We start from the raw sequence: 13507 nt of genomic DNA on the forward strand, positions 1-13507 counted from the left end.
AGTCTCAGAGTAAAATGGAGTCTGTTTGGTCATTGCCCATAGAGCCTGGCCCATAGCAATATAATCTTGAAAATAAAATTGACAATAAAGAAAAGATGCCAAAGACTATGAACAGAATATTCAAGAAAACTGGGATAACATTAAGAGAACAAATATGAGAAACATTGATAGAGAAGAAGGCACTGAGATACAAAACTTTAATGTCCTTCTCAATAAAGTAAATTTAAAAAATTTTCTACACCTTAAAAGCGAGATAGAAAACAAAGCACAAAACGAATTAGAACTGCAAAGGACAAGATCAAAACAGATCCTAAGGCTCATTATAATTAAAATGCCTAATATACAGAATAAGCACATAATTTTTAAAGTTGCAAGATAAGGACAACATGTCACATTTAGAGGTAAGCCAATTAGATATTCAAATTATTTCTCAGCCCAGAGAAATAATCCAGAAGAACTTGGAATCCTGTACACCAAGCCCTGGAAGATAATGGTGTCAACCTAGATTGCCGTCTTTTAGAAGTAAAGATAAAATCAAATGTTCCAAAATAAGTAGAAACTAAAAGATTTTATGACTGCTAAGGCAGGGCTACAAAAAGTAATCAATGAAATTTTACACACAGAAGAAATGAAAAACATGAGGATGACTGAATTAATGAATTATACTAGAATAGTCAAGTAAAGGAGAATCAAGTCTCAATTGTACTCTAGAAATAAATCAAAATGGCAGGAAATAAAAAATCATCTCTCCAAATAACAATGAATATAAATGATCTAAACTTTCCAATCAAAAGGTATAGATTGGCAGAGTGGATTAAATAACAAAACCTAACCATATGGTGTGTACAAGAGACTCACCTTATAGATAAAGACACCCATAAATTGAAAGTAAAAAGATGAAAAAAGATACACCATGCAAATTGAGCCTGTAAATAAGCAGGATTAGCTACTTTCATATTTGACAAAGTAGAACTTTAGTCCAAAATCAATCAGAAGAAACAAATAAGGTCAGTTCAAAAAGGTTAAAAGGGAAACATCCAACAAGAAAATATGATGAATGTAAATATTGTGCTCCAAACATTGGTGTACCTACATACGTAAAACAAACGCTACCCAAAAATTTTTTTCATCCAATCAGATCATAATAGAATGCAATTAACAATCAATTACAAGATAAAAACCAGAGAACATTTTATCATATGGAGTTGAAAAGTCACACTTTTGAACAAGGAATTTGTCACAAAACAAATTGGGGGAGAAATAAAAAAATCTTAGAAACAAATGAAAACAGATAAGGAACATCAAGATCTTTATTATTGTATAAAGGCAGTTGTACGATGAAAGTGTGAAGAGTCGAGTATTCACTTTACAAAAACAACAGAAAGATTCCAAATAAACAATCTGATGTTACACCTTAAATGTAAGAACAAGTTAATTCCAAAATTAGCAGAAAGACTGAAAATAATTAAGTTCAGAGCCAAAATTAATGAAATTGAAAATAAAAAACAATACAGAAGATCAATGCAACAGTTGGTTCTTTGAAAAGATAAACAAGACTAGATAAGCTATTGAAAAGAATGAGAGAGATCAAATTCAACAAAATTAGAGATGAAAATGAGATACCAACACAAAGGATCTTTAGGAAGCATATTGAAAACTGATGCTCCAATAAACTAGAAAATTTAGAAGATATGGAAAAATATCTAGACACATATGACCTACACAAATTGAACCAAGAGAATGTAGAAAACCTAAAAAGACCAATATCAAGTAATAAAATATAATCAGGAATCAAAAGCTTTCCAACAACAGCAACAATTCCCAGGACCAGATGAGTTCTACCAGACCTTTCAAGAACAAATTATGCCAATCTTCCTCAAATTGTTCCACAAAATAAAAAGAGAGTGGATATCCCCAAATTCATCCTATAAATCCAGTAACATCCTGAAACCAAAACCAAATGAAGACACATCAAGAAAAGAAAACTACAGACTAATAACTGATGAACATATACTCAAAAATTCTTAATTAAAATATTAGCAAACTGTAATCTAAAATACGTTAAGAAGATTGTATACCATAAATAAGTTGGTTTTATCCCATTGATGCAAATTTTGTTCAACAGAGGCAAATAAATAAATGCAATTCATCACATTAATAGAATTATGGACATGAATCACATGATCATCTCAATAGTTGCACAAAAAGATTAGACAAAATCGAGCATGCATTCATTTTAAAATTGCAAAGAAAAGAGATGGAAGAAAATTACCTCAAAATTTTAAAGCTTATAAACTGACAAACTCAAAATCAACTTCACACTGTATGGAAAAAAATAAATACATTTTTTATAAAATCTGGAACAAGACAACGATGTCAAATCACACCACTCCTATGAAATATAGTTCTTGAAACTCTTGCCAGAGCAATCAGGCAAGAGAAGAAAATCAAAGGAAAAAAAGAAGTCAAATTATCTGTTTGCTGATGATGTAATTCTATACAGAGAAGAACCAAAAATATCCACCAGAAGACTACTAGAGCTGATAAATTTTAAAAAGTATCAAAATACAAGATAAGCATACAAAAAATCAATAGTTTTTCTATAATCCAATAATAAATCTACGGAGAAAGAAATCAAGAAAACTATTCTGTTCACAATATCTTTTAAAAAAAAACAACTTAGGAATAAATCTAAACAAGAAAGTTAAAAATCCCTACAATGAAATCTATAAAACACTGAATAAAAAAAATTGAGTACAACCTTAGAGGATGGAAAGACCTCCCATGATGTTAGAAAGAAAGAATATTGTAAAAGTGGCCATATTACCAATCTGTAAATTACCGTATACAGATTCAAGGCAATCCCCATCAAAATACAAATGATATTCTTCATTGAACGATAAAGTACCATCCTAATAGCCAAAGCAAGATAAACAAGAAAAATGATGCTGGAGGCATCATAACACCTGATCAAATTATACTACAGAGATATGGTAACAAAAACAGCATGATATTGGCATTGAACAGACATGAAGACCCATGGAATAGAATAAAAGACAAGCCCACATACAATATAGTCATCTGATATTTGACAAAGGTGCCTAAAACATGCATTGGAGAAAAGAACCTTTTTAACAAATGGTGCTGTGAAAACTGGGTAGCCCTATATAGAAGAGCGAAAGTAAATCCCTGTCTTTCACCCTGCAGAAAAGTTACTCAGTGTGGATTATGGACCTAGGAATTAGATAATAATTTTGCAACAGCTCAAAGAAAACATATGGTCAACACTCTGACATATTGGCAAGCACTGACTTCCCTAACAAAATTACTAGAACCTAGTAGATATCTAGACACATATGACCAAATTGAACGAATAAAATAAAACCACAAGTAGGTGAGATGGAATAAAATTTAAAAGATTATGCACAGCGAAGGAAACAAGAGCCTGAACAGAGAGTTACAGAGTAGGAGAAAATCTTTACCAGCTACTCTTACAACAAGGGATTAGAATCCAGAATATATAAAGAACTCAAGAAACATAATACCCACAAAACAAATCAAAAATCCATCAATAAATGGACAAAAGAACTAAACAGATAGTTCTCAAAAGAAGAAATACAAATGGCCAACAAATAGATGGAAAATGTTTAACATCTCTATCAATCAGGAAAATGCAAATCTACATTGAGATTTCATCTCACTCTATTTAGTTAGAATGGCAGCCATCAAGAATTAAAATAATAATAAATGCTGGTGAGGATGTGGGGGGAAAGTCCACTCACACTTTGTAGGTTAGATTGGAAATTATTATAACCAGCTTGGAAAGCAGTATAAAGACTACTTGAAAGACTAGGAATGTAACCACCATATGACCCAGCTACTCTAATACTTAGTATTTTCCAAAGGAACTAAAATCTTCATACTATAGTTAATGTTTATAGCAGCATAATTCACAATATTCAAGTTGTGGAACCAGCCCTGGTTTTACAGATATCATCGACAGATAAATGGATAAAGAAAATGTGGTATATATACAGAATGGAGTTTTACTCAGCTGTAAAGAAGAATGAAATTATGGCATTTTCTGATAAATGTATGGAACTGGAGAACATCATGCCAAGTGAAATAAGCCAGACTCAGAAAGTCAAGAATCAAATGTTTTCCCTCATATTAGGAAAACATTAGAGGAAAGTAAGGAAGAAAAAACGAAGAGAGGACTCCATGAAAACAGAAGCGAGGTCAGTGAAGTGGAAGAAGAGGATTGATTGGGAAGGAAGAAAGAAGGACAAAGGAAGAAATTGCAGAATAAAATTAAATGTAGATATTTAAATGTACCACAGTGAATTTCACCTTTGAATGTGTCTAAAACACCAACATAAAAATTAACAATAAATAAATAGAGGAAGCTGAGTAGAACTAAAAAAGGGACCTAGGCAGGAGAGAAATGGAGGGAAACAGGAAGCAGTGGGAACTGAGATGGAGCCAATTATATTCCATGCATGTATGATTGTGTCAAAACGAATCCCACTATCATACATAACTGCAATGCACTACTACAGATACTTTAAAGGACAAGGACCTGTCCATGTCTACACACCTGTCCTATCCTCCCTACTTGCCCGCTCTTCCTGGTGTAGCGATTGACTTGATGACATCTTTGAATTAGCATGCTTTCCCCATCCCTACAGCTCTTTGTACCAGACTTTCCTCATTCAGGTGTCTTGTCATCTGAATGACTGATTCTCACAGTTCTGGTCTCAACTTGAGGGTGCTTTGATAGAAAGCCTTCTGCAATCATTCCCACTGGGCATACTGTCATTTAAACATTTGCTATAATTGCTTAGTCAAATGCCATCCCTACTATGTGAGAATATGCTCCTGTTAGGAATGTGCAATATAGACCAATGTCTTCAAGACCACTCATGGGCACCGGCTCATAGTAGATATCCCCTGATATTGCTTGTTTTAACACTGATAGAAGCTTAGTAAGCATGCCATCTTTGGTGATGCCTGCCTATCTTCAAAGCATTGCAGTAAGGATTGCATTTACTATGAAAGCAAAATTCAAACATCAGTTGAGCTTCAGATTATCTGAGTCTGCAAATCTGATAACTCCTAGTTTCTGAGACAATGGGTGGACAAATGTAAGTAAGTACCTCTAGTTAACTGACTTAAAGAAGTGTCACAGAGAAGAAAATACTTAGGCTCCAAGGAAGTGAGAAGACCAGTTATTTTCTTATGCTTTAACTTTTTTGTTTCCATTTTCTTTTCCCCTTTCACTTATTTCTTTGACTTTCTTTTGCATTTTTGGTTTTCTTCATGAAAGACGAGAAACACTCTGAAACCCAGATTAGGTTTATAAAGGCTAACAAGAGCCTGTTATATGTGGGAGAGTGAGTGGGAGAGAACTGATGATACAATTCTCACAGCTAACTGACCTGGAATTCCCCAAAATCCACAATAAAGGATCTCCTTAACTCTCATGGGATCTGGCTGAAGAGGATTCCCTTGCTTAGATAAACTATGCTTTTGACATTTTATACATTTTCTCAAACTTCGTATTTTTATTTTGTTCTTAAAGATTCAGAGTAAAGTTAATGGATTTTCCAAAGATCAGATAACTTTAACATTTTTAAAGATACCCATTTAGGTGCAATAAAATCATTCTCAAACTGCTTGAAAACTGTCAATTACTGCCTGAAACTAAAATTCTCCCTTGGATATTAATGGTCTTGGGTGAAAACAACTTTTAGTTTTATCCGTACTGGGGTAAACATGACCTTCACTTGATCTTTCTTCACTTGATCCATCATTACCTGCAGCACTCAGAGAATGGCATTGCATCCACATCCAGGCGTGCTGCTGCACGAAGACCCTTCCATCAGCCTTGACAGCAACACCCTCCTCAGAGGGTTGATTCATGCAGTTACTGCACATGCTACAATACCACCCATTATCTTATGTGAGACTTCAAATGGGAAAATGCATTTCTTCAAATGGAAACACCTAAACCTTTGCCAAAGCATGTCTGCTAAGAACAAGGGGTCCAAGGGAAGATCCCTGAATAAGGGTCACAATTAGAAACAATATGACGAATCAAAAAAGTGTGTCTTATCTCAGGCCTTGGGAATGGAGATTGAGAACGGGAGGTGAGTTCAATATCAGCAGTGCTTAACTCCACTGAACACACTGCTGTGACATAAAACACTCCCACATCCCACACCCAGCACACTTACAGAACAGCCACCTACATAACACACCAGCACTTGTTACGACATCTGCTTCCTGAATGCCACAGCAATGCAGCTGAAGCCTGTGATATGAGTGGGGTGGGGAGCACCGAGGCACAGCTCTCCTTTCTAGTGATTTCCCTGAGTTATCATGTTGCCAGTTTTGACATTATCCCCGAAAACTGTCCTAATAGTTTCTGCCAGGCGCCCTTCACATCTTTGTTCCTTAGACTGTAAATCATGGGGTTCAGCATCGGAGTCAAAATGGCATAGAAGAGAGAGATCAGCTTCTCCTGAAGGACAGAGGGGCTGGAGTGGGGCTGGATGTAGGTGAAAATGGCCATGCCATAGCAGAGGGCCACCACAGTGAGGTGAGAGGCACAGGTGTGGAAGGCTTTCCTCCTCCCCTCTGGGGACTGGATCTTCAGGATGGTGGAGATGATCTGGATGTAGGACAGGAGCACCAGCAGGAAGGGTGTCATCAGAAGGATGATGCTAGAAACCATGATGGCAACTTCATTGGAGGAGGTGTCCACACAGGCCAGCCTGACCACAGCCAGGAGTTCACAGGATATGTGATCAATGTACCTGTTTGTGCACATGGGCAGCTGGAAAGTGATGGTGGTCTGCATGAGCGAGTTGATGGAGCCACTGAGCCAGGATGTGATGGCCAACCGAGTGCACAGGCCTCCATGCATGATGACTGAGTAGCGCAGGGGGTCACACACTGCCACATAGCGGTCATAGGCCATCACTGCCAGGAGAACAAACTCTATCCCACCCAAACCCAGGGAGAAAACAACTGTGCAGCACAGCTCAGGAATGGGATCCCTTTGTGTTCTGCCAGGAAATGCACCAGCAGCTGAGGGACAATGCTGGTGGCATAAGACACGTCCACGAGGGAGAGGTTGGTGAGAAAGAAATACATGGGTGTGTGCAGCCGGCTGTCCAGTCTGATCAGAAGGACAATGAGGAAGTTCCCCAGCACTGTCACCAGGTACATGGCCAAGAAGAGGACAAAGAGGGAGACTTGAGTGTCCCGGTCACGGGTCAGTCCGAGGAGAATAAATTCACTCTCCCATGTCCGATTATACGTTCCCATTAAAAAATGTTAATCTGTAGTAAAATTCACAAATCACAAGAGATATTTATCAAGAAACATAAACAAATTTTATTGCATTTATATAGACCATCCATTTTTAGTCAAGTACTTCAAATCCCAAATCATCCAGGAAGACACGCTGGGTCGCCATACACTTTATAGATGCACTTTGAATCACAAGGGCAGTGGAGTGTCTCCATGAGGATATGATTTGGCATCAGAATGCCAAAGAGAGACTGGCACATGAGGACCACAGGTAAAATAGGTAGCAACAAAGAAGAATACAGTTGGCAGGTTAAAGAATTATCTGCAGTATGGCAACTAAACCCATACTGGGAAAATGCATAAACAAGTCTACTTTGTAATTCTTCCTTAGTGTTTTTTTTTTTCATGTTAACTACTCATCTTAAACTCCTTTAATAAACAATAAAATCCTAATTTTCATTTTTTGGGTCATATCATCCTCATGCTCAACAAACCTCAAAGCATACCTCCCCTCATGTTGTGAAATGTCTCTTGTGTCCTCAAAAACAATCCACACTGCCTGCTCAGAACACGGCACTGGAGAACAATATACCTCTTAGACATGAGCACTGGGAGGGAAGATTTCCCTTTGCCTATATCTTTGAATCATGGTGAATGTAGAGTTATTACTGTGGCATCACAAATCAACACCATGTGATAGAATGACAAAGGTATGGGACTCTGGGCATGGCTCAGAGGTCATACTCAGCAGGAGGGAAGCCCTGAGTTCAATCCCCAGCACAAAAAGAAAATAAAAGTGCCATAGGAATATTCTGCTAAAAAATCGTCCCCTTCGACGCCTTTATGAATCAGTGTAACAACTGGCCCTGTAAAATAGTCACATACGAATAGAAAATGGGAACTTTAAATGTGAATAACACCGAAACTCCAGCAAAACTCAGAGAAGAGGTGTGGAGAGCAAATATTAAAACTTCTCAGTCAAAATATTATTGTTATGGAAATGGCTAAATCAAGCTATGTATTAATTTACATACTTACATTGATTGCTTTTTATCTGGTGAAGTACTTGAAGTCTACAAAATAAATTCATATAATTTTTATTTGTCAAATTATAAAATTTTTAAAAAATTACCTATTTTTTTTTTGGCCCTAGTTAAAAGTATCTCCTTGTACCTTGTACCATCATTCAGTAAGTACCTGTTGGGGAAAATATCAAGACACAAATGTTCTCTCTATGACAAAGAAACAAAGACCAAAAATAGGTGTTCAGATTCTTCACACAAACCTTTTTTTTCCATGACATAATATGCCTAATTTAAAAGTTAAATTTCAATCAATCAGCCTTTTTAAATAAAGAAAATCTTTTTGTTGATTCCATGGAAACTCTTACCATTTTAATTAATGTAAAAAGTTAGTCTAAGTTTTAACAAATCCAATATTGTTTTTATTCCTATTCCACCTGATAAATTCACCCACTATTCTTTTCCCTATTTTTTCAACAATTTATTACATTATAACATCTTTAGCTGAAAATATGCATCCGCTCAACAAGATGAGTGAGGAATTAACGCAACAGCCTGGGATGATGTTAGAGCCTGGATTACCTTTTGCCTGGATGGGGAAGATACATTTGACTTTAGTCATCCCCGCCTCCCTTTTTCTGAGTCTGTCTTCTAACCCTGCATCTATGAACCTGATGACTTCATGCTATTCTCTGCACAGGTCCTGCCTTCCAGTATCATGGCCCTACTCAAAATTGTCCTTCCTCTTCTCTTAAAAGCAATGCCAAGGATGTCAAGATCTTAAGTTCAATATATTTCTACTGGTAAATTCTCAGGCAGTGATTGTGGGTATGTTTGCTGGTAACATCTGGTATTTCAGAATCATAGAATCAGGCATCATTCAACTGGTCTGCTACCGTTTCCTTTAATTTAAACAGTTTGTGGAGGTCCCATTTATGCCAAACTCAATGTCTATGCAGAAAGCCTGGGAAGAAAGAACATCCTTCCAAGTATGAAAATGACTTCTCTAAATAAAGTACCCATTAGCTTTGCACCTGTCACCCCTCTCCATGTTCCTGCCCTAATAGAAGTGGTAAGAACTTGAAGGAAATATGAGAAACTGTTCATCAAGGAAAAGATGCAAGACTTGACCCACAAGCAAACATCACCAGATCTGTCCACTACGTGGGTCACAAGCAGTCAGAATCGTCACGTGTCATCCATGGAGATGGCTTCCATGCTGCTATTCCCATTGTTCTTGTACAGTTTTTAATTACATTTGGTTTCCTTGCTGCTCTATGGCCCAACGCTCAAAAATAACTCAGTGTGCTTTTGCAAGGAAGGAAATCACCAGAACCTGGCACTGAGATGTCATTTCTCTTCCCAACAGTCAGTGTCACATTTCACTCTACCCCAGTGAGTGCATTTCACATTTAACTCTATCTGACAACATCTTCTATTTCTATTACCTAGCCACATGAAAAATTCTTTTCTTCGTTTCCCTCTCTATGTGAGTATTGATTTGAAAGACTTAGGAGGCATACAGAGTACAAAAGGATTATCTAGTGTCTCATACTCATATGAAAAATATACTTCATAATAATAATCATTTCCACTATTCATGGATATTCAAAGAGTGCACAGTTGGGCAAAAAAAAAAATTGTATCTGCCTCAAAAATCCGATCTGAGACATAATGGGGCTTAGAGATAGGCATATTACCAATATAATCTCCCATTCATTATAGTGATGATCTCCTACAGCTAAGTAAGAGAAAACAAAAGAAAAAATTTCTCCTTGGAAAATTTGCATATCCATTTTGTAACACATCTTTGATTCTTTATCACTTTTGGCTTCCTTAGTAGAGTCTACAGTGTTAGCACCGGTAAATTCAGAAGCCCAGTACCTGAAGGTTAAGACACACAACCTACAAATATGTTTCTTTCCTGATGGTCAAAATAAATCTGAACCTTACCTTGAAACAGTTGGGCTGTCAATGGAAATGACACTTTCATTTAGAGAGAGAGCCATCTCACTGTGCTGAACTCTTGATTGTATAAACAGACTGCATCCATAATGGACAGGAGAGCCTCCACAATTGGACATAGAGAACCCCAGGGCCACTTAGGAGGGTGACATATAAAATAATTTTGTATTCTGGGAGGACAACTAGTCTTCTCTCTTTCTCTCTAGATTTGGTTGCCTCAATTTTTTACATAATTTGAGCCCAATTATGGAGACCCAGTTTCTCAAAGAAGTGCAATCATGAAATTAACTTGTGGTATCATTTATTATTATAGTTATCTTGTGCAAATTATCACTGTCCCTGTCTCTTGTTCCCTATACTAAGACCAGGGTATTCTTTTGCAAGATAATTCTCTTAATGAAGCTTCTGTAGCAAAGTCCTTAAAATACATTTTCAAGGTACTAGCACTGAAATGAGGACTGGCAAACCTCAATTGAAATCTCAGTCTACATTTTGAACTCAAATTTCATGTAAAGAAAAATCAAAATACTTTTCACTTACACTCTTAAGAAAATAACTGAGAAATGATACTTTAAAACAATAGACAGTTTATCTTTTCTGAAAATGTAATATATTCCTACCACAAATTTGTGAATATTAATCAATATCTAAAGAAAAGTTTTATGGGTCTGGGTTCCCCTTCTAAATCTCTTTCTTCAAAAATAATGTGAAATTTATCCATGACATTTCTAATATTTTAAATTATTATTTTCCCCATCTGTTTTAATCTTTCTTATTTCCCCTGTTGGTTATAAAGTTTGGAATCAAGAAACCCATAAAACACACACACACACACACACACACACACACACACACACCAAACTCTCCAGCTTTTGAAAGCAGAATTTACTACATTTGTTGTAATACTTAGAATGAGAAGATTTCAATATTCATGTTCATATTTCTGATTCAGAGTCCCTAACAAATCAGATGAGTGCAGTTTCTGTCCCTCCAAAGCCTATTTACTTTGCATTATGCCTTCAATTGACCCTTCTATTAAAGGCTCTCAAATATTAATCAGCTTCTTCAAAAAAAAAAAAAAAACCCCGAACATTTCTACTTTAGTTTAGGTTGCAGTTGTTTTCTAAAGAGCCCTCCCTTCCAACAAAATGATTTCTGATAGAGGTTAAGAGTCCTCAACACTTTTGGCTCCAGGGCTCAGAGATCACCTGAGACTAGTTTAGTTTGCAAGGGAAGCTACTGAAAGGAAGTTCATAAGTGCCCTCAAATTAGCTCCCACAAAGACCCAAGGAAGTGTGGTGGCTGCACTGGCAAGGCGGGGCTGCCAAATTCCCCTCAGGGGCTTCATGCAATTCATGTGTTAATTGCTGTCACCTTCCCAATTCTCCAGGGTTTCTATGTTGCCCTTCTTCTCCCTGAGGAAGGCTGCTCTCCATCCTCCTTCCAAAAGGCCACTGAAGCCTAAAATATTCTTAAAAGTCACCAAAGCCCGCTTTCTGCTTTGATAACTTAGGATGTTCTCCTGGAGTTGTATTCCTACTCCAATGAGCAGTTATCCTGAATCCTTGCCAGATGAAGCATTTGGTTCTAGAATGCCATTACATCTCTTCTTCAGACCAAAGGGTTTTGCTTCAAACCCCAAAGTTATGTGCAAAAAAATACTTCTAGGCATTTGCAAGAGTTAAAGAACACCTATATTGACATCATGCTGTTAAAGTTCCAAAAATATGATTAAGCTTTAAGACTCCAAATAATATGTATGTAAAGAGAGTTTTAGAGTCTATAGGGGAGAAGACGGAAAGAAAAGGGTCATCAAAAATCCTTGCCAGGCTTGGTGGTGCATGCCTATAATCCCAGAGGCTAGGAGGCTAAGACAAGAGGGTCGAAAGTTCAAAGCCAGACTCAGCAAAAAAAAAAAAAAAAAAAAAAAAGAACAACCTGGGGATGTGGCTCAGTGGTCGAGTGCTTCGGAGTTCAATTCCTGGTACCAAAAGGAAAAAAAAAAAAAATCCTTAACACAAAATTGTTGACTTTCTGTACCCCTTTACATGTTTAATATTTGTGAAGAGGTTCAATATAAGTTTTAAGAATGAAATCACATTACAATTCTGTGGTATTCCTCTTTGCCTCGTGCATATTTTGTATTCTGGGAGGACAACTAGTCTTCTCTCTTTCTCTCTAGATAGGACCCAGCAAACTGTGTTATAGGGAGCCTTTCAATGTTTTTGATAAAATAAAATGTGAGAAATCCTGGAAAATTCATTCTGTAGACTACTTTCCTATTGATTTTTCCATGTGATACTTTATTCTAACACTAACCAGTTCAAAAGTAAAGTCATCAATAACTCTATCACCAAATCTTAACTCAATGGAGTTAAATGCTTCAAAGTCCACTGCAATCTAAGTTTCTCTTTATTTCTTCCTCCATATAAACCACACTTATCCTACAATTCTTGCTGCTCCCCAAACAGGAAACATTCTCTCTTCTGCAAAGAAAGGTTAACTCATAGATGTCTACCTAGAAATTGAATCCATTCTTCCAATAAGCATTTGTGACCAACACAAAAATATGTATTATCACTTCATAGGCTTGGGTTTGCAAGAAGAGCACCACTGGGAAATAGCCTGCAACAATTTAACATTCCTCAGTAAGAAAAAGTAACAAACTAATTTAAAGTTTTTGGCGCTATGAAGACAACCACAGTGAGACAACAAAACCCAAATCCAATTCAACTTCTAATTGCATAGATTCTAATTGCATAGATTCCCTCTCTGACACAATACTATTGGAAGAACAGGAAAAAAAAACGCCTATTATAAAGCATAATACTACTTGTTTAAGAGCCTATTATATAAAAATTAATTATATATGATTTTTATATATAAACTGTCATACAGGATATTTAAATAACTCATTAATAAATATAAATATCTAATGAAAATGGTAAATAGCTTGCAAAAGTGCATGAGGACTTTCAGTAGAGAAATGAAAGTTATACTGATGTATCGAATGCAAATAATAGACATGAATACTAAAATAACAAAGGTGAAGAATGTTTTGACAAGGTTATGAGTAGAATCAATAGAACTGGAAAACAACCCCTGAGTGTAGCTGAAGTAGCTACACCAAAGTAGACTTAAGAACAAGCTGGACATGGTGGAGCACATCTATGATCCCAGTGACTCAAGAGACTGAGACAGGA

The 13507-nt window shown here is 36.5% G+C and overlaps 1 protein-coding gene across 1 annotated transcript; it reads right to left on the minus strand.

The window, feature by feature from the left end:
* Positions 1 to 6379: 6379 nt before the first annotated feature.
* Positions 6380 to 7332, minus strand: LOC113197174 (olfactory receptor-like protein OLF3). Its single transcript, XM_026409397.2, is given in 2 exon segments — positions 6380 to 7029; positions 7032 to 7332. Coding segments are annotated over 2 exon segments (951 nt in total).
* Positions 7333 to 13507: the final 6175 nt, after the last annotated feature.

Source organism: Urocitellus parryii, chromosome 3, assembly GCF_045843805.1.
Source record: "Urocitellus parryii isolate mUroPar1 chromosome 3, mUroPar1.hap1, whole genome shotgun sequence".
Classification (NCBI taxonomy): domain Eukaryota; kingdom Metazoa; phylum Chordata; class Mammalia; order Rodentia; family Sciuridae; genus Urocitellus; species Urocitellus parryii.